Below are 21939 nucleotides of genomic sequence, written 5' to 3'. Positions count from 1 at the left end.
ATAGTTTGATAAATACGCAATTTTCAATGGTATATTTTACATGTGTACAAAAAATGTCATGAGAGAATAGATACAAACATAAAGGTACTGATGCAAATTTTATTATAAAACAAATTCAATATATTAAAAAATCAATTAATCTAATATGTATATACAAATAATTACAATACTTATATAAATAGATTATTTATATAAATAGATTGCATGTTTCTGTTGAAAAGATAAGGATAGCATTAATAAAAGAGAACTATAATGAATCAGAATTTCCTTACCGATCGTATAATTATAGAAAGGAGGAATGAGATGAAACAGTCTTGCTCTTCGAAAGAAATGCGCATTATGCTCTCTGTTCTTTTCCCTCTTTTTTTATTTTTTTTCTTTTATTCTTTTTCTTTTCATTTGTCCTTATGTATTTTCTATAACATTGTCCTCCGCATATATTTGATAAAGAAAGTCATGGGCATATATCTGACCATGCATAGTTTTGTACTCCAATGTTAACATCAACTATCGCATGTGCAATCTATTTGTATAAGTCTCTAATTACAATATATATTAACTCAATACTAATTACACGTGTGCTAAATGTTATGTGTATATATATATATATATATATATATATATATATTTATTATATATATATTATATATTATATATATTATATATATTATATATATATTTATTATATATATATATATATAATGTGTGTGTATATATATATATATATATATATATATATATATATATATATGTGTATTATTTATCTATACATTATTCATGTTAATAGTAAGATTGAGTTAATATGTTTATTTGAAATGACTGAACAAATTATGATTTTATTGTATCCTTTCCCTATATCTTATAATACATTACATATGTCATACTATTAATATATTTATGTAAAATATGATTATAATAATTTAATTCAAAATTATTCGAATAATAAATCTATTCTTGTCCAATTTATTTAATTTTAGTTTCTATTAAATTCTAGTTTCTTTAATTGGTATCGAATATCTTTTTTATGATGTAAACTCTTTTTTCAGTTGAAATTCGCCTTTTTTACAATAATGAAAAGTTGACGGTAATTTACAATAACTTCTGTTATATTTAAAGAGCAAGATGTCATCAATTAAGGTAAAGGATTGAATAAATTCCCGAGGAATATAGACATTCATATACTCCCAATTTTGTAATTCCTTAAAACGTTTAAATAATATAGCTTTTTGTAAAAATGATCTTGATCTTCTCTGACCTTCTCGACGATATTCAATGATTGGCTCTTCGGCATTGGCATTGTATATATTAGTAACTGATGATGTATTAATATTAGCATTTATCCCGAATATATCAAATTCATTAGATTTGTCAGATGAGTCAGTTGAATCAGATGAGTCAGATGAGTCAGTTGAATCAGATGAGTCAGATGAGTCACTCTGATTACTGAAATATTCTTTTGATAAAATTTTAATATTTATTAATTTGTTCTTATCTTCTCGCATGGACAATACATGTACTGAGACTGTAGTTTTGTTCTTGTATATTGCATCCTACAAAATCACAAATATAAAAATATATAAACAATGTGTTTTAAAGTTAAAATAAAATAGTAGTTTAATTTCTATTAAAAAAAGTTCATACAAATGTAAAAATGTATTAATAATGTATCAAAAATTAAAAGTTATGTTAACATTGTTGATATTGTAATATTTCTAACAACGTACTGTTTCTTTAATTGAACATTGTCGTACTTTGATATAAAGTCGTTTGATATATAGTTAACTGATGTAATACATCAATGTTAATAAAAAGTTTGTTGAATTTATAAACTGTTTATAAACTGTTATTAATAATTGGATACTTATTATTGATATTTTTTTATTTTAAGATAATTTTTCTCAAAAATAAACAACAAAAATAAATAATTTATTTATATATAATAATATATTATAATAATATAATAATATATATAATAATATATAATGTTATATTTCTCATTTATTCTCTTTTATGTGGAATAATCCTTTTAAATTCATAATATGAATTACGATACACGTTGCATATAGAGCAAAGAAAACTGAAGTAAAGAGAAAACAAATATTATTACTTCGTAAAAGGCAACTATGGCTTTATGGTTTATACATTTTGTAAATGCTTTCTCAATGTATACTCGGCGAAAATTATATACTTCGGTAAAAATTTCGTTCCAATGCATGTCAATTAATTGATTTAAATCTCTTTCCTTAGAGTAATAGAATGTCATTAACTTTTTCTTATATTCTTCAAGATTGTTGCTACTTATGTGAAGAAGATAATTCTGAAATATAATTATAATATTAATCAACATAAAATATTATAAATAAAAGTTATATTTATAATATTATCAATAATAAAGTTGCATTTATGTATTTTATATTTCTCAAGAGAAAGTAAGTTCATCAAACATAGAAATGATAACATATAAAATATGAAAGCGCAATTAAACAATATATTATTTTTAAAAAATAATATTCTTAATGTTTCATATATATTACTCGGATTTAACTATTTTTTTTTCTGCTATTTTCCTAGTAGCATATATTAAATATAAATAAAATAATTTTATATCTTACACACACACACACACACACACACACACACACACACACACACACACACACATACGCGCGCGCGCGCGCATATAAGAAATTAATTGAATTATTTTATTTTTATTTAATTAACAACATTGAAATACATTGGACAAATTATGTTACAATGTAGTTAAACAATATTTAAAAGTAATAAATATAAGATTAATCTTTATTATCTTATCTTTTTTAAGATAAAGAGTAATAAAAATTTTATATTTCATATTCATAAATAATAATTTTATTTATTAAATTATTATTTATATCAACAATGAATTATCCTGTACATTATTGTGTATATGTATTACATAATGTTTTATAATTACCCGCACATAAAAGATCAATACTTTGATGTGATAATGAATAATATTCGGTTCTACGAAACCTTCAACTGCGATTAATACACCTTGCATATTACCTAATATGTGCCGTTTTACACATACTCTGCTAATCTGGTTCTGAAATTCTTTAAAATACAATATGCATTTTTCTGATAATATGTAACAGATAAAATCTAATTGTGCATATTCTATAATGATATTTTCATTAATTTGATAGTATATTTCTACGCACGAGATTCTATTTTTCGTTTCAAATATGATAGGCTTATCTGTAACAAATGCAATATATTATAATATCAGTCGAATTAATTCCTTACTCAACCCGATATTCTGTATTGTGTTAAAGTTTTATTATATATAAAATAATGTTTTAATCATAAACGTAAGTTGATTTTTTTATGAATTTTTAAATATCTAATTTTCAAAGTATATGCCAAGAATTATATTTTTAATTTATTGTTATTTTTAATTCTTAATAATATTCAAGTTAATAAAGCTTTAAGCTTTCAGAAAATAAAAAAGCTAAAAACTTTAGTTCTAATTTATATTGAATTGGCACTACTATTAATCTTTTTAAAACTACAAGTCAGCTTTATGTTTACATACCTTTATCTAACTTAATTACACGATGCGGTTTTACTTCATTTCGTGTGCATATTTGTACATTATTTAAAGCGATCACATCTAATTCCAGATTTCTAGCTATATTTAGGGCTTGTTCTTCATTCATATCACCACATATGAAGCACTCTATGTATATTTTACGGATGAACATATTCACAAACTTTTTAGTTTTTTCAATAGTTATATCTGCATAATATTATAAAAGTCTTTAAATAATAATAATTGTTTAACATCTCATTAAATCAGTTTAAATCATGATTTAATACCAATTATCTAAATGTATATTTGTTTATTTTTAATATATATTTGCAATATACTAAAAATATATTAAAAAAGTCATTTTTAAAAAAAAGAATATTTTGATAAGAAAGAAATAATATTGTTATAATAATTCAATCTTTTTTTCATACTTACGAGCACTAGCTTCTAATATTTCTTTGTATGTGAAGAATTTCTCCGATAATATAAATGAAAGATAATAAAATGCTTGTTCCATCGGTCGCAATCGTTCAAAAGCTGTTAATTTTCTTATAAACTGTAATTCATTCTTAATAAGTTAATATAATAATTATAATTTATATTATATCATAATTTATTTTAATTGCAATTTAAATCTGTATTTTTTCATTTTTTCATACGTACATGATACTTGATACTTTGAAATCTTTTCGGACGAATTTCTAAATTTAATATTTTAGAAATTATTTTTGATAAATCTTTGTGGTAATTCGTAGATTTATAACTAATTACTTCAAGCTGAAAAAAACAATATATCATAATTATTATATAAAATAAACAAATTTTAATTATTTTATTATTTAAACAAAATTTTTATACGTTTATTAGAGATATTTATTAGATATATCTATTGGACTGACATTGTTATACGAGAAAGAATGAAGATAAGCAAATTTATAAATAACAAATGATAAATGAGACATAATGTTTCACCTGCAAATATCTTTTTATTTGAATAAGGATTTGTCCATTGCAAGCGAATAATGTTCTTAAATATAATTTAATTTTTCTAGAGTACTTTATGTAAATATAACACAGTATAATTAAATATTTGTAATTATATTTTTATTCTTAAAAAACAAAATAATTTCATTTTATATTCTTTAAAATATTCTTTTATACTATAATACATATTTTTATTGAAATAAGTATTTTTAGTGGAATTTAAACATTTTATTATATAGTTGTATTTTTTTAAATGTTAGTTAGTTTTATAAAATAAGAAAATAATCTTTAAAATTTAAAATACAACGAAAAAAATTTTAAATACAAAACATATAGTTTATACAATTAGAAACTTTAACTCTATGCAAAGATTGCACATGATATTATATAATATTATTATTATTTCTATTTTACTTACCAATATTCCGTAGTTCGTATTTTTAAGCTTCCAATTTAACTTATTTTTAAGGAAATATTTATCTTCTTTAATATTATCTTTAATTAGCTTTACAAATATAATATTTAAGATACTGCACAAAGGGGTTTTGTTAACATGTGGACTATAAATTAAAATCATCAAAAATAAATATGCACGATTAAATGATTTATATTTATCTACAATAGAAATAATTGAATGTTCAAACTTGTCATGCGTACCTGATAAAGTGAAAAAACATCTTAGAATTTTGTTCTTTGGAATTGCTTTGAAACTGCTTTTGAAACATGTACCAAAGTTTTAAGATTGCTGTGTCCATTATATTCGTAGGTACTTGAGATTCTATCTGTTAAAATATATTTGATATTATTATATATAATGATATTCAAATAAAAGCAACATGATTAATCATAACAAAAATTACTTATTGTACTAAAGCAAATCAAAAGCATAAAATAAATCTTTTCTACAAGACATTATATATTGAAATTTCAAAAATTAACAAATAGAAATATCCTCTATTTTCTATAATTTTAAGTGGCCTTTAATTTATTTAAGATGAAAAAAGTGGTTTGATTGAAATATCTAATAATTTTGTCAAAACAAATAAACAAAATAATTATATTTCTCATTTTTCTATAAAATGAAATTTTTATTTTATAGACGCTGTTGAAATAAATTTAATATATAGTAAAGCATCATTCAAACTTAAAAGAATTTATTATTATTAAAAATAAAAAATAAAATTATAATATAAATTTTTATTGTGTCTGAAACATATATATATTTTTTTTTCAAAACAATGTCTTGTATGAAATAAGTTTATGCACATTTTTTGAGTTCTGTTTTATATCACATTTACGAAAGAAATTCTTAATTTATAGTAAAAAAATTTTAATCTTTATATTTATTTTTTATAAGAGAAACTTAATAATTAAATTAACAGAAAAATTTAATATATTTGTGCATTTAAATATTAATATTATAATAATTACAATTATAGGTTTTTGAATTTTTGGTAATTTTAATTGAAAATGTAGGTTAGGTAAACTTAATGGATGATGTTTCTTCAACTTTGTTAATGACTTCTTTAATGATTTTTCTATTTTTGATTTCTTGTATTTTATATTATTCCATTTTGTAATTTTAAATTCCATAAGCTTAGATTTAAAATCATCATGATTCGTGATCACGTAAATTCTAATGGTTTTCGGACATATGTAATTATTTAATATGTCTTTAATTATGCGTATAGTATATTCAAATTTTTGAGAGTATTTATTAAACAGAATATTTTCCATTGAGGATCTATGCATATTTTTAACTATTGTTATCATTTCTTCTTTAAGTTCAAATTTCTCTTCAAATAGTTTACATTCATATATCTGCAAACATAAAATTTTATACATAAACATAATTATAAGAAATCGCCGGTGTAATAACGATTTATCAGAGATTCTATATAAAATCTTATAGTTTGCTTCATCCATTACATTGCTCAATATTTCCTTCAAAAGTAATTGTCCATCTTTTGATGTTAGATATCTCTGCGTGAACATATCAAGATACTGAAAAAATAATGTAACTATTCTCATGGTATGTAAAATCCCTCTTGGTGTCAGTTTGATAAGAACTTCGAAAAAATTTAACTTTCTGGCTTCGTAATGTCTATGAGTATGGATGTGGCTAGACAACTGCGTAAATTCTAATTCATTTCGTAACGTACAAGCATCATCAGATTCTAGGAAATAACTAATCAGTTTTATAGCCTATATTAACAAATAAGTAATAAAAAAATTAGACTGAATTATTTGTATTTAAAGTGTATGTAAAACATTATAAATAGATACAGAAAATTTTAAAGTTTTCCAAGAAACTTCTATGTATTTCATTTCTAATAACATAGTATTTTTGTTACTATGTCTTATAAATATAAATTGACTTTTCTGTAGCTTTGCAATTAATATATAATTTTATCACAAAAGAAACACGAATATTACAAAAACAGAACAGAAGTAAGAAATATTTCATAAAACATCATAATTTTTTACTATATAAAAATAAATGCAAAATTAATAAATAATAAATCTAAATGATTAAAAATATACATATATAATTACATAAAAATTAATCGATATATGATATTTGTAACAAGTATTAAGACAAGTATTAAAACAAATTATATTACCTACCAAACACCAACTATCTTTATTCCAGCTGGGTAAAGGAAATAACAATTTCAAATATTTGTCAGAAAAATCTGTATAAACATCCCATTGAGTACAAAAGTAATTTTTAAACGGATCTATATAAACTATTGGAAATGTAATGTTCCTGTTTTGTATCTGACAAAATGCTTCTACTATTATGTTTTCAAGCAGATGCAATGGATCTAAATATAAATTTTTATTTAATTATTATACATTGTGTAGTCGATATTATAACTAATAAAATATTAGTTTTAATATATGTTATTATTGTTAATTATATGTATATTAATTGTCTCTTACAACCACTAACGACGTAGAGTGTCATAAGGTTGGAGGAATAATATTTCTCCACAAAGTTTAATATATTTTTTTTGATCTTTCTTAGAGACATTTGTTTTAATATATCACTGTTGCATAAAGTACTATTTGAATAGGGATGAGTGGATTGGACCGTAGATCTTTCAAAATGTTGAAACCAAGTCGAGTAACTTGATAATTCCTTTTTTTGGTTTCCATTAATCTTTTGTATTGTCTTCTTAAACCAATAGCAGAGAGGCCTTATGAAAAATTGAACAAATTGGTCTATGGCTTCCTTAAAAATAGAATCATCTGTTTTATTCATTTGGAAAAAGAACGTGGTATGATCTGATGTTGTTGTTAATGATATATCTCCGCCATGTTTAAATATGAAATTCTCGAACTGCCTGTATTCAGGATATTTTTTGGTTCCCAAAATTATCTCTTGTTGACATAAGTGTGCTAATCCTGGAAATTCCTTTGGATTGGAATAATTGCCTGTAATAACATGTCTTATTTCTAATGAAGCAGTTATATCGTTTATAATTTGGTTTATTATCAGCTGAGTTATCACTTATATATCAAGAAATTATGGATAAAACATATTGTATTATAAAAATCACGGATAAAACATATTATATTATACTATAAATTATAAATTAAAAATATATTATATGTCACTTATTATATATTATTATATATTATTTATAAATCAACTGTAAAGAAGATATACAAATGTTAAATTGAAATGTTTTTTCACGGAAAGAACATTTTTGCTGGCAAATCTAAAAATTTGACCAGATACAGATCTGAAAATAATTTTGTTGAATCATCAAAATTATTTTGTAGAACACTTAAATATGATGATAATACTGCAAAAATAAGTACTGCAAAAATTTGATCTTCTAACAATCAATTTGTACATTGTATATAATAATTTTGAAGGCCCAACAAAATTGTTTTCAGATCTGTATTTAGCCAAATTTTTAAATTTGTCAGCAAAAGTGTTCTTTCCGTTTTTATTTATCTTCTAATATAATAAACTTCTAAATAATAAACAATATAATAAACTTCTAATAATAAACAATATAATAAACTTCTAAATAATAAACAATATAATAAACTTCTAAATAATAAACAAGAAATGGATAAGTATTTTTAACAGTGTATAAGATATAATACATATGATAAAAAAAATCAAATTTAAATTTAAAATATGTAAAATGTACGAAAATATTTATTTGAAAATCTACTAAAACTGTCTGAATTTAAAATTGCTTCATATGTTTTAAAATTATTTCATATATTTGCGAAGATATATGTATAGAAAAGAATTATAATGCGATAGAAAAAGTATGATATAATTACCGATATGAATATCCAAGGCAACATAAGTCATAGATAAGTCTAGATCACTTTTTAATAGCACTTTCATTTTATTGGAAAGCAATAAGCCTTTATAAGCTGCTGTGTCACTTGTATTTTTATTTATATTATATGTTTCGGACACACGTATATCATCTTTTAATTTTGCCTTTTGCATCTTGATGATTATTTTGGTATTTCGATTTCGGTAATTCTAACCGTAAGAGAAAGCACAAAAGTACTAAAGATCAGGATGTACGATTTTATCTTATATGTTGACTTACGTGGCCAGTATGTTATTTGTATACCTCGGTATATTTCTTTGTAAACATAACGAACCGTGGTATGAGATTTTTATATAACGAACCGTTGTAGAAAATTTGCGGAATTCTTAATGTTTCGCAATGTCGATATTTCTAATGCTAAACCAAAATTATTCTGATCATGGATTTTTGTTTGAAAAATATGCTAAATTGATGTGAAATGAATCTTCCGTCATTTGAAAAATTACAATTATTAGAAAAGCGAATAAAAAAATAGTGGTTAAAAAAATTACATGAATAGCAGAAGAAAGGAAGCAGTATTGCGGTTAACAATTTTACATTCGCACTGAATGGCTTAAACAGACTTTGGAGCGAAACGTGCGCATAATCTCTGCTTAGTGCACCATCAGCGTGTCATCAGGCTCATTGTGATTACAAAGAATAGCTTCTCTATTCTAGTGAAAATTATCTTGCCACTTACGTTTACGCAATGACGCGGATATTAATTGCGGAATGCATTTGTAGTCCAATAACGGAAAATAATACGATTTAATTAATTTGTTGCGCTTTCTCGATACGCAACTATGAATAGATTATGTTCGACTGCAAATTTTAATAAAATGCTTAGTCTCTCAAGCTTAATCGAAATATTATAAACTTTTTTGATTAAATAATCTTAATTATAAATGCATATTATCGAATTATAATTTTAATGTTGTATAAAAATACATATATATATATATATGTATATATATATATATATATATATATATATATATATATATATACATATATATAATGTGTGTGTGTGTGTGTGTGTGTGTATATATATATATATATGTATATATATATATATATATATATATATATATATATATGTGTATTATTTATCTACACATTATTCATGTTAATAGTAAGATTGAGTTAATATGTTTATTTGAAATGACTGAACAAATTATGATTTTATTGTATCCTTTCCCTATATCTTATAATACATTACATATGTCATACTATTAATATATTTATGTAAAATATGATTATAATAATTTAATTCAAAATTATTCGAATAATAAATCTATTCTTGTCCAATTTATTTAATTTTAGTTTCTATTAAATTCTAAATTAAAGTTTCTTTAATTGGTATCGAATATTTTTTTAATGATATAAACTCTTTTTTCAGTTGAAATTCGCCTTTTTTACAATAATGAAAAGTTGACGGTAGTTTACAATAACTTCTGTTATATTTAAAGAGCAAGATGTCATCAATTAAGGTAAAGGATTGAATAAATTCCTGAGGAATATAGACATTCATATATTTCCAATTTTGTAATTCCTTAAAACGTTTAAATAATGTAGCTTTTTGTAAAGATGATCTTGATCTTCTCTGACCTTCTCGACGATATTCAATGATTGGCTCTTCGGCATTGGCATTGTATATATTAGTAACTGATGATGTATTAATATTAGCATTTATCCCGAATATATCAAATTCATTAGATTTGTCAGATGAGTCAGTTGAATCAGATGAGTCAGATGAGTCAGTTGAATCAGATGAGTCAGATGAGTCACTCTGATTACTGAAATATTCTTTTGGTAAAACTTTAATATTTATTAATTTGTTCTTATCTTCTTGCATGGACAATACATGTACTGAGACTGTAGTTTTGTTCTTGTATATTGCATCCTACAAAATCACAAATATAACAATATATAAACAATGTGTTTTAAAGTTAAAATAAAATAGTAGTTTAATTTCTATTAAAAAAAGTTCATACAAATGTAAAAATGTATTAATAATGTATCAAAAATTAAAAGTTATGTTAACATTGTTGATATTGTAATATTTCTAACAACGTACTGTTTCTTTAATTGAACATTGTCGTACTTTGATATAAAGTCGTTTGATTTATAGTTAATTGACAATATATTGATAATCAATGTTAATAAAAAGTTTGTTGAATTTATAAACTGTTTATAAACTATTATTAATAATTGGATACTTATTATTGATATTTTTTTATTTTAAAATAATTTTTCTCACAAATAAACAACAAAAATAAATAATTTATTTATATATAATAATATATATTGTTATATTTCTCATTTACTCTCTTTTATATGGAATAATCCTTTTAAATTCATAATATGAATTACGATACATTGTTGCATATAGAGCAAAGAAAAGTGAAGTAAAGAGAAAACAAATATTATTACTTCGTAAAAGGCAACTATGGCTTTATGGTTTATACATTTTGTATATGCTTCCTCAATGTATACTCGGCGAAAATTATATACTTCGGTAAAAATTTCGTTCCAATGCATGTCAATTAATTGATTTAAATCTCTTTCCTTAGAGTAATTGAATGTCATTAACTTTTTCTTATATTCTTCAAGATTGTTGCTACTTATGTGAAGAAGATAATTCTGAAATATAATTATAATATTAATCAACATAAAATATTATAAATAAAAGTTCTATTTATAATATTATCAATAATAAAGTTGTATTTATGTATTTTATATTTCTCAAGAGAAAGTAAGTTCATCAAACATAGAAATGATAACATATATAAAATATGAAAGCGCAATTAAACAATATATTATTTTAAAAAAATAATATTCTTAATGTTTCATATATATTGCTCGGATTTAACTATTTTTTTTCTGCTATTTTCCTAGTAGCATATATTAAATATAAATAAAATAATTTTATATCTTACACACACACACACACACACACACGCGCGCGCACATATAAGAAATTAATTGAATTATTTTATTTTTATTTAATTAACAACATTGAAATACATTGGACAAATTATGTTACAATGTAGTTAAACAATATTTAAAAGTAATAAATATAAGATTAATCTTTATTATCTTATCTTTTTCAAGATAAAGAGTAATAAAAATTTTATATTTCATATTCATAAATAATAATTTTATTTATTAAATTATTATTTATAATAATAATTTTATTTATTAAATTATTATTTATATCAACAATGAATTATCCTGTACATTATTATGTATTACATAACGTTTTATAATTACCCGCACATAAAAGATCAATACTTTGATGTGATAATGAATAATATTTGGTTCTACGAAACCTTCAACTGCGATTAATACACCTTGCATATTACCTAATATATGCCGTTTTACACATACTCTGCTAATCAAGTTCTGAAATTCTTTAAAATACAATATGCATTTTTCTGATAATATGTAACAGATAAAATCTAATTGTGCATATTCTGTAATGATATTTTCATTAATTTGATAGTATATTTCTACGCACGAGATTCCATTTTCCGTTTCAAATATGATAGGCTTATCTGTAACAAATGCAACATATTATAATATCAGTCGAATTAATTCCTTACTCAACCCGATATTCTGTATTGTGTTAAAATTTTATTATATATAAAATAATGTTTTAATCATAGAAGTAAATTGATTTTTTTATGAATTTTTAAATATCTAATTTTCAAAGTATATGCCAAGAATTATATTTTTAATTTATTGTTATTTTTAATTCTTAATAATATTCAAGTTAATAAAGCTTTAAGCTTTCAGAAAATAAAAAAGCTAAAAACTTTAGTTCTAATTTATATTGAATTGGCACTACTATTAATCTTTTTAAAATTACAAGTCAGCTTTATGTTTACATACTTTTATCTAACTTAATTACACGATGCGGTTTTAATTCATTTCGTGTGCATCTTTCTACATTATTTAAAGCGATCACATCTAATTCCAGATTTCTAGCTATATTTAGGGCTTGTTCTTCATTCATATCACCACATATGAAGCACTCTATGTATATTTTACGGATGAACATATTCACAAACTTTTTAGTTTTTTCAATAGTTATATCTGCATAATATTATAAAAGTCTTTAAATAATAATAATTGTTTAACATCTCATTAAATCAGTTTAAATCATGATTTAATACCAATTATCTAAATGTATATTTGTTTATTTTTAATATATATTTGCAATATACTAAAAATATATTAAAAAAGTCATTTTTAAAAAAAAGAATATTTTGATAAGAAAGAAATAATATTGTTATAATAATTCAATCTTTTTTTCATACTTACGAGCACTAGCTTCTAATATTTCTTTGTATGTGAAGAATTTCTCCGATAATATAAATGAAAGATAATAAAATGCTTGTTCCATCGGTCGCAATCGTACAAAAGCTGTTAATTTTCTTATAAACTGTAATTCATTCTTAATAAGTTAATATAATAATTATAATTTATATTATATCATAATTTATTAATTGCAATTTAAATCTGTATTTTTTCATTTTTTCATACGTACATGATACTTGATACTTGGAAATCTTTCCGGACGAATTTCTAAATTTAATATTTTAGAAATTATTTTTGATAAATCTTTGTGGTAATTCGTAGATTTATAACTAATTACTTCAAGCTGAAAAAAACAATATATCATAATTATTATATAAAATAATAAACAAATTTTAATTATTTTATTATTTAAACAAAATTTTTATACGTTTATTAGAGATATTTATTAGATATATCTATTGGACTGACATTGTTATACGAGAAAGAATGAAGATAAGCAAATTTATAAATAACAAATGATAAATGAGACATAATGTTTCGCCTATCTTTTTATTTGAATAAGGATTTGTTCATTGCAAGCGAATAATGTTCTTAAATATAATTTAATTTTTCTAGAGTACTTTATTTAAATATAACACAGTATAATTAAATATTTGTAATTATATTTTTATTCTTAAAAAATAAAATAATTTCATTTTATATTCTTTAAAGTATTCTTTTATACTATAATACATATTTCTATTGAAATAAGTATTTTTAGTGGAATTTAAACATTTTATTATATAGTTGTATTTTTTTAAATGTTAGTTTTATAAAATAAGAAAATAATCTTTAAAATTTAAAATACAACGAAAAAAATTTTAAATACAAAACATATAGTTTATACAATTAGAAACTTTAACTCTATGCAAAGATAGCACATGATATTATATAATATTATTATTATTTCTATTTTACTTACCAATATTCCGTAGTTCGTATTTTTAAGCTTCCAATTTAACTTATTTTTAAGGAAATATTTATCTTCTTTAATATTATCTTTAATTAGCTTTACAAAAATAATATTTAAGATACTGCACAAAGGGGTTTTGTTAACATATGGACTATAAATTAAAATCATCAAAAATAAATATGCACGATTAAATGATTTATATTTATCTACAATAGAAATAATTGAATGTTCAAACTTGTCATGCGTACCTGATAAAGTGAAAAAACATCTTAGAATTTTGTTCTTTGGAATTGCTTTGAAACTGCTTTTGAAACATGTACCAAAGTTTTAAGATTGCTGTGTCCATTATATTCGTAGGTACTTGAGATTCTATCTGTTAAAATATACTTGATATTATTATATATAATGATATTCAAATAAAAGACGCAACATGATTAATCATAACAAAAATTACTTATTGTACTAAAGCAAATCAAAAGCATAAAATAAATCTTTTCTACAAGACATTATATATTGAAATTTCAAAAATTAACAAATAGAAATGTCCTCTATTTTCTATAATTTTAAGTGGCCTTTAATTTATTTAAGATGAAAAAAGTGGTTTGATTGAAATATCTAATAATTTTGTCAAAACAAATAAAAAAAATAATTATATTTCTCATTTTTCTATAAAATGAAATTTTTATTTTATAGACGCTGTTGAAATAAATTTAATATATAGTAAAGCATCATTCAAACTTAAAAGAATTTATTATTATTAAAAATAAAAAATAAAATTATAATATAAATTTTTATTGTGTCTGAAACATATATATATATTTTTTTCAAAACAATGTCTTGTATGAAATAAGTTTATGCACATTTTTTGAGTTTTGTTTTATATCACATTTACGAAAGAAATTCTTAATTTATAGTAAAAAAATTTTAATCTTTATATTTATTTTTTATAAGAGAAACTTAATAATTAAATTAACAGAAAAATTTAATATATTTGTGCATTTAAATATTAATATTATAATAATTACAATTATAGGTTTTTGAATTTTTGGTAATTTTAATTGAAAATGTTGGTTAGGTAAACTTAATGGCTGATGTTTCTTTAACTGTGTTAATGACTTCTTTAATGATTTTTCTATTTTTGATTTCTTATATTTTATATTATTCCATTTTGTACTTTTAAATTCCATAAGCTTAGATTTAAAATCATCATGATTCGTGATCACGTAAATTCTAATAGTTTTCGGACATATGTAATTATTTAATATGTCTTTAATTATGCCTATAGTATATTCAAATTTTTGAGAGTATTTATTAAACAGAATATTTTCCATTGGGAATGTATGCATATTTTTAACTATTGTTATCATTTCTTCTTTAAGTCCAAATTTCTCTTCAAATAGTTTACATTCATATATCTGCAAACATAAAATTTTATACATAAACATAATTATAAGAAATCGCCGGTGTAATAACGATTTATCAGAGATTCTATATAAAATCTTATAGTTTGCTTCATCCATTACATTGCTTAATATTTCCTTCAAAAGTAATTGTCCATCTTTTGATGTTAGATATCTCTGCGTGAACATATCAAGATACTGAAAAAATAATGTAACTATTCTCATGGTATGTAAAATCCCTCTTGGTGTCAGTTTGATAAGAACTTCAAAAAAATTTAACTTTCTGGCTTCGTAATGTCTATGAGTATGGATGTGGCTAGACAACTGCGTAAATTCTAATTCATTTCGTAACGTACAAGCATCATCAGATTCTAGGAAATAACTAATCAGTTTTATAGCCTATATTAACAAATAAATAATAAAAAAATTAGACTGAATTATTTGTATTTAAAGTGTATGTAAAACATTATAAATAGACACAGAAAATTTTAAAGTTTTCCAAGAAACTTCTATGTATTTCATTTCTAATAACATAGTATTTTTGTTACTATGTCTTATAAATATAAATTGACTTTTTTGTAGTTTTGCAATTAATATATAATTTTATCACAAAAGAAACACGAATATTACAAAAACAGAACAGAAGTAAGAAATATTTCATAAAACATCATAATTTTTTACTATATAAAAATAAATGCAAAATTAATAAATAATAAATCTAAATGATTAAAAATATACATATATAATTACATAAAAATTAATCGATATATGATATTTGTAACAAGTATTAAGACAAGTATTAAAACAAATTATATTACCTACCAAAAACCAACTATCTTTATTCCAGCTGGGTAAAGGAAATAACAATTTCAAATATTTGTCAGAAAAATCTGTATAAACATCCCATTGAGTACAAAAGTAATTTTTAAACGGATCTATATAAACTATTGGAAATGTAATGTTCCTGTTTTGTATCTGACAAAATGCTTCTACTATTATGTTTTCAAGCAGATGCAATGGATCTAAATATAAATTTTTATTTAATTATTATACATTGTGTAGTCGATATTATAACTAATAAAATATTAGTTTTAATATATGTTATTATTGTTAATTATATGTATATTAATTGTCTCTTACAACCACTAACGACGTAGAGTGTCATAAGGTTGGAGGAATAATATTTCTCCACAAAGTTTAATATATTTTTTCTGATCTTTCTTAGAGACATTTGTTTTAATATATCGCTGTTGCACAAAGTACTATTTGAATAGGGATGAGTGGATTGGACCGTAGATCTTTCAAAATGTTGAAACCAAGTCGAGTAACTTGATAATTCCTTTTTTTGGTTTCCATTAATCTTTTTTATTGTCTTCTTAAACCAATAGCAGAGAGGCCTTATGAAAAATTGAACAAATTGGTCTATGACTTCCTTAAAAATAGAATCATCTGTTTTATTCATTTGGAAAAAGAACGTGGTATGATCTGATGTTGTTGTTAATGATATATCTCCGCCATGTTTAAATATGAAACTCTCGAACTGCTTGCATTTAGGATATTTTTTGGTTCCCAAAATTATCTCTTGTTGACATAAGTGTGCTAATCCTGGAAATTCCTTTGGATTGGAATAATTGCCTGTAATAACATGTCTTATTTTTAATGAAGCAGTTATATCGTTTATAATTTGGTTTATTATCAGCTGAGTTATCACTTATATATCAAGAAATTATGGATAAAACATATTGTATTATAAAAATCACGGATAAAACATATTATATTATACTATAAATTATAAATTAAAAATATATTATATGTCACTTATTATATATTATTATATATTATTTATAAATCAACTGTAAAGAAGATATACAAATGTTAAATTGAAATGTTTTTTCACGGAAAGAACATTTTTGCTGGCAAATCTAAAAATTTGACCAGATACAGATCTGAAAATAATTTTGTTGACAATCATCAAAATTATTTTGTAGAACACTTAAATATGATGATAATACTGCAAAAATACTGCAAAAATATTGTAAAAATAAATACTGCAAAAATTTGATCTTCTAACAATCAATTTGTACATTGTATATAATAATTTTGAAGGCCCAACAAAATTGTTTTCAGATCTGTATTTAGCCAAATTTTTAGATTTGTCAGCAAAAGTGTTCTTTCCGTTTTTATTTATCTTCTAAATAATAAACAAGAAATGGATAAGTATTTTTAACAGTGTATAAGATATAATACATATGATAAAAAAAATCAAATTTAAATTTAAAATATGTAAAATGTACGAAAATATTTATTTGAAAATCTACTAAAACTGTCTGAATTTAAAATTGCTTCATATGTTTTAAAATTATTTCATATATTTGCGAAGATATATGTATAGAAAAGAATTATAATGCGATAGAAAAAGTATGATATAATTACCGATATGAATATCCAAGGCAACATAAGTCATAGATAAGTCTAGATCACTTTTTAATAGCACTTTCATTTTATTGGAAAGCAATAAGCCTTTATAAGCTGCTGTGTCACTTGTATTTTTATTTATATTATATGTTTCGGACACACGTATATCATCTTTTAATTTTGCCTTTTGCATCTTGATGATTATTTCGGTATTTCGATTTCGGTAATTCTAACCGTAAGAGAAAGCACAAAAATACTAAAGATCAGGATGTACGATTTTATTTTATATGTTGACTTACGTGGCCAGTATGTTATTTGTATACCTCGGTATATTTCTTTGTAAACATAACGAACCGTGGTATGAGATTTGTATATAACGAACCGTTGTAGGAAATTTGCGGAATTCTTAATGTTTCGCAATGTCGATATTTCTAATGCTAAATCAAAATTATTCTGATTATGGATTTTTGTTTGAAAAATATGCTAAAGTTGATATGAATGAATCTTCCGTCATTTGAAAAATTACAATTGTTAGAAAAGCGAATAAAAAAATAGTGGTTAAAAAAATTACATGAATAGCAGAAGAAAGGAAGCAGTATTGCGGTTAACAATTTTACATTCGCACTGAAAGGCTTAAACAGACCTTGGAGCGAAACGTGTGCATAATCTCTGCTTAGTGCACCATCAGCGTGTCATCAAGCTCATTGTGATTACAAAGAATAGCTTCTCTATTCTAGTGAAAATTATCTTGCCACTTACGTTTACGCAATGACGCGGATATTAATTGCGGAATGCATTTGTAGTCCAATAACGGAAAATAATACGATTTAATTAATTTGTTGCGCTTTCTCGATACGCAACTATGAATAGATTATGTTCGACTGCAAATTTTAATAAGATGCTTAGTCTCTCAAGCTTAATCGAAATATTATAAACTTTTTTGATTAAATAATCTTAATTATAAATGCATATTATCGAATTATAATTTTAATGTTGTATAAAAGTATATATATATATATATATATATATATATATATATATATATACACACACACAACATATATGTATAATATATTTTTGGAAAATTATTGGTAAATATAAAAATTATTATTTATTGCATCAAAATTTCAATAATTAATCGTAAATAAACACTATGCATTAAATTGTATTTAATTACTAATTATTATTAATCATTAAAAATCATTATAAGTTTATTAAAATTATATTTACAAAATGGTAAAATAGAGAAATTATGAACTAATATATTTTAAAATATGTTTCTTGTAAATAATAATGTTTATAATCTTCCTATAATTAAAATGATTATTCCCAGTAGTTTATGAAACATATGTTTCCGAATTTCGGTTAAGCTATATTTCAAGAAGGAGTTGCTTAATTTTTATTTATCTGTAACATCTTTTTGCAGTTTTTGTGCTACGAAAGAGATCTTATACAAGAAATCGCATAATTCTTGTCTCATTAAGATCATTTCCGCTCCCTTTCATTCGAGTGAAACGCTTTTTAACGAGAGGATTCCGAGTATATACGAAGAGAAAAGCCTCTTTTCCCATACATGATACTTGTACATTCACATAATACTTTTCATGTGGCGACACGGCAGATGTCTTGTTTGTGATAAGTTTACAAAGATTATGTCGTTTTACGTAACGCGGCTGTTTTAATGTCTTAATTGGTATCCTACGATTGAAAAGCGTTATAATCCCATTATTTCGCAATATTAAATTCATCGCTAATCGAAAGATCATGCGGTAACCTCAGAGCTTTACATAACTGTTTTATTTATTTCTCTGAAGTGTACATTTGGAGTATAAGGAGATCTTCTCTTTGATCTCGTAATATACTTCAGCGTATTCCTTTTATCTAATGTGATCAAATATCAAATGATATCCAGCAATTTATAAAAATTTCAACATCCTCATTCTATTCACGGATTAAAGGCAGATAATTCCACGGAAGTTGCATGTCTCAAGGAAAGTAGTAGCCGTATATCGTGCGAAGAAAGAAAGTTTACACGTGCGTATATCGTGTACGAAGAACAGAATTTTCTTCTTAGGGTAATTCAGAATATTCGAGAATTACAATAATCTGCAATTAATTATTATTATTAGAAGTTGAATATAACGTCAGAATGGACGTAAAAAATAGAAGATGAAAGTGTGAAGGAGAGTGCGTTAACATAAATATAGGCATTATGACATAATGAAAATAATTTATGTTACATTGCGTTAGACTTATATGTACTGGCATCTACAAATTACTTAATAAAATACGAGGTCAAGCAATAGACGAGCCTGAGATCTTACAGATAATAATCTTGCGAAAATTCTTGTCCCTGTTTAATTATTTATACTTCCAGATTTCGTAATACGGTTTGTAAACTGCACGCGACTACATAGCATGCGACTTAGAATGCAAATGATACAAGATTGTAGATGTTAATGTGATAGAATTTTTTACACTAAATACTATTTTGTAATAATTATAAGAGTAATACATTCTGTTATTATATTAATCTTCCAAAAATGGATAATTACAAATGCTATAAAATATACAGTATACAATAATTTTAAACAATATAAATCGTTAATATAAATCGAGTATATATTAATAAATAATAACTTTATATGTATTTTCTATAAATACGATAACTATATGTTTGTCTAGATATACTTCATTTTCTTTGCAATTATTTGTTATTAGAAAACTATAAAAACATTCTCCGAATCAATATCTGTCAAATAAAAGTTGATATCCAAAGGCAATATTTCTTCTTTAAGAAAATTAAAATTTTTTTAAAATTATACTTATTAATAATATATCAGATTCTTATTTAAGTTTTAATGAACTTTGCTTCAATCTTCGAAATATAATCTAACATTCTAATTGATTTGAAAAATGTTATAGATATGAGATAAGCTATCTCAAAATTCTTAGAGAGAAAATTAACTTGCATTTTATAAATTTATTTCTAACATTAATAAATTTATATTATTTTTATCAGATTTCAGAGTTTTTTCATAAATCTTTCTTCAAACTGGACAATAAGTCTATGATATTCGTCTTCGTACAATCGAGAGTGGAGAAAGGAAGATTCGCTGTGTGGACGAGTTTTCGTCGCCCGGGGCGAACCCGAAAGTGTTTTTGCTGTTCAATCAGAAAGTGCTGGACCATGACGAAACTTCGGTGGCGCTCGAACGAGTCGCGATATGTGCTGCACGATCTTAATTCCTTAATAAAGTCGTTGCATTACGTGCATCATTAGTCATCTCAATCATTGCACGAACGGGATTCTTGCCATCGTTCTCGAGCGCAGTTCTGTTGCTTCACACGTCGTACCTTAACTATGATTCCTAGATCTACTTTTTTTTTGCTTTTAATGATAGGACTTTCGTAAGGCGCCTCTCGCGCGGTGGCTCTTCACATTTACAAGCCACCGGACTCATCTCTTAGTTTATTTTGTACGGTTTTGTACGCGAGAATCGCGAGGAGAACAATTTTGAGAAATAAATTTGCAACGAAGATACATACGTGTGCGCACGTGATACACATTAAGTAGGAAACGTTCGATACGATTTGCAAGTTGATTACGTAATAATTTCGTTAGAAATTGCATAACGTAAGAGCGGGCGTCCGAAGGCACTTTAACGAGCGGCATTTCCGCGAGCGTGCGTCTCGCTGAGCTGCGAATAAAACGTGTTATCGGAAGCCGGCGTATGAAAAAAAAGGCAACTGTAAAATGGTACGTCGCGCATTTGCTCGTTCTTCGGAACGCCGACGCTTGGACGGAAGCGTAATGGACCGATGTCCATTTCAAGCGTTCGCTCGATCTCGATCGTCGTTAAGTAATAGCTAACGGATGGGTGGATCGCTCGTATAACGTTCCTCTTCCGATTTTTCGTTTATAAAGGAAGAGGAATTAAA

The 21939-nt window shown here is 23.8% G+C and overlaps 2 protein-coding genes across 5 annotated transcripts; both read right to left on the bottom strand.

Moving 5' to 3' along the window:
* Positions 1-805: 805 nt before the first annotated feature.
* LOC148937661 (insulin-degrading enzyme-like) lies at positions 806-9459 on the bottom strand. 2 transcript variants are annotated; one of them, XM_089071696.1, is made up of 13 exons: positions 8867-9459; positions 7502-7996; positions 7184-7383; positions 6485-6760; positions 5987-6376; positions 5213-5337; positions 4974-5115; positions 4235-4348; positions 4007-4127; positions 3575-3778; positions 2954-3237; positions 2108-2317; positions 806-1550 (listed from the first exon to the last, which is right to left on the bottom strand). In XM_089071696.1, exons 1-13 carry the CDS (start codon positions 9039-9041, stop codon positions 1023-1025), a joined length of 3264 nt encoding a protein of 1087 aa, XP_088927822.1. In that variant the 5' UTR covers positions 9042-9459; the 3' UTR covers positions 806-1022. The 2 variants fall into 2 exon arrangements, with proteins under 2 accessions (XP_088927822.1, XP_088927823.1); XM_089071697.1 differs by having other exon boundaries at positions 7502-8010; positions 8867-8963.
* A 599-nt stretch (positions 9460-10058) lies between these two features.
* LOC148937660 (insulin-degrading enzyme-like) lies at positions 10059-19035 on the bottom strand. Of its 3 annotated transcripts, XM_089071636.1 has the most exons (14): positions 18569-19035; positions 18016-18434; positions 16723-17217; positions 16405-16604; positions 15706-15981; positions 15208-15597; positions 14431-14555; positions 14192-14333; positions 13460-13573; positions 13234-13354; positions 12802-13005; positions 12181-12464; positions 11341-11550; positions 10059-10810 (listed from the first exon to the last, which is right to left on the bottom strand). In XM_089071636.1, the coding sequence occupies exons 2-14, from the start codon at positions 18188-18190 to the stop codon at positions 10244-10246; spliced, it is 3303 nt and encodes a 1100-aa protein (XP_088927762.1). In that variant the 5' UTR covers positions 18191-18434; positions 18569-19035; the 3' UTR covers positions 10059-10243. The 3 variants fall into 3 exon arrangements, with proteins under 3 accessions (XP_088927762.1, XP_088927761.1, XP_088927763.1); XM_089071635.1 differs by having other exon boundaries at positions 18016-19035; XM_089071637.1 differs by lacking the exon at positions 18569-19035 and having other exon boundaries at positions 16723-17231; positions 18016-18112.
* Between the last annotated feature and the right edge of the window lie 2904 nt (positions 19036-21939).

This window comes from Pogonomyrmex barbatus, unplaced genomic scaffold, assembly GCF_055798465.1.
Source record: "Pogonomyrmex barbatus isolate J1 unplaced genomic scaffold, ASM5579846v1 scaffold12, whole genome shotgun sequence".
NCBI lineage: Eukaryota > Metazoa > Arthropoda > Insecta > Hymenoptera > Formicidae > Pogonomyrmex > Pogonomyrmex barbatus.
This window is presented reverse-complemented; position numbering and strand designations above follow the sequence as displayed.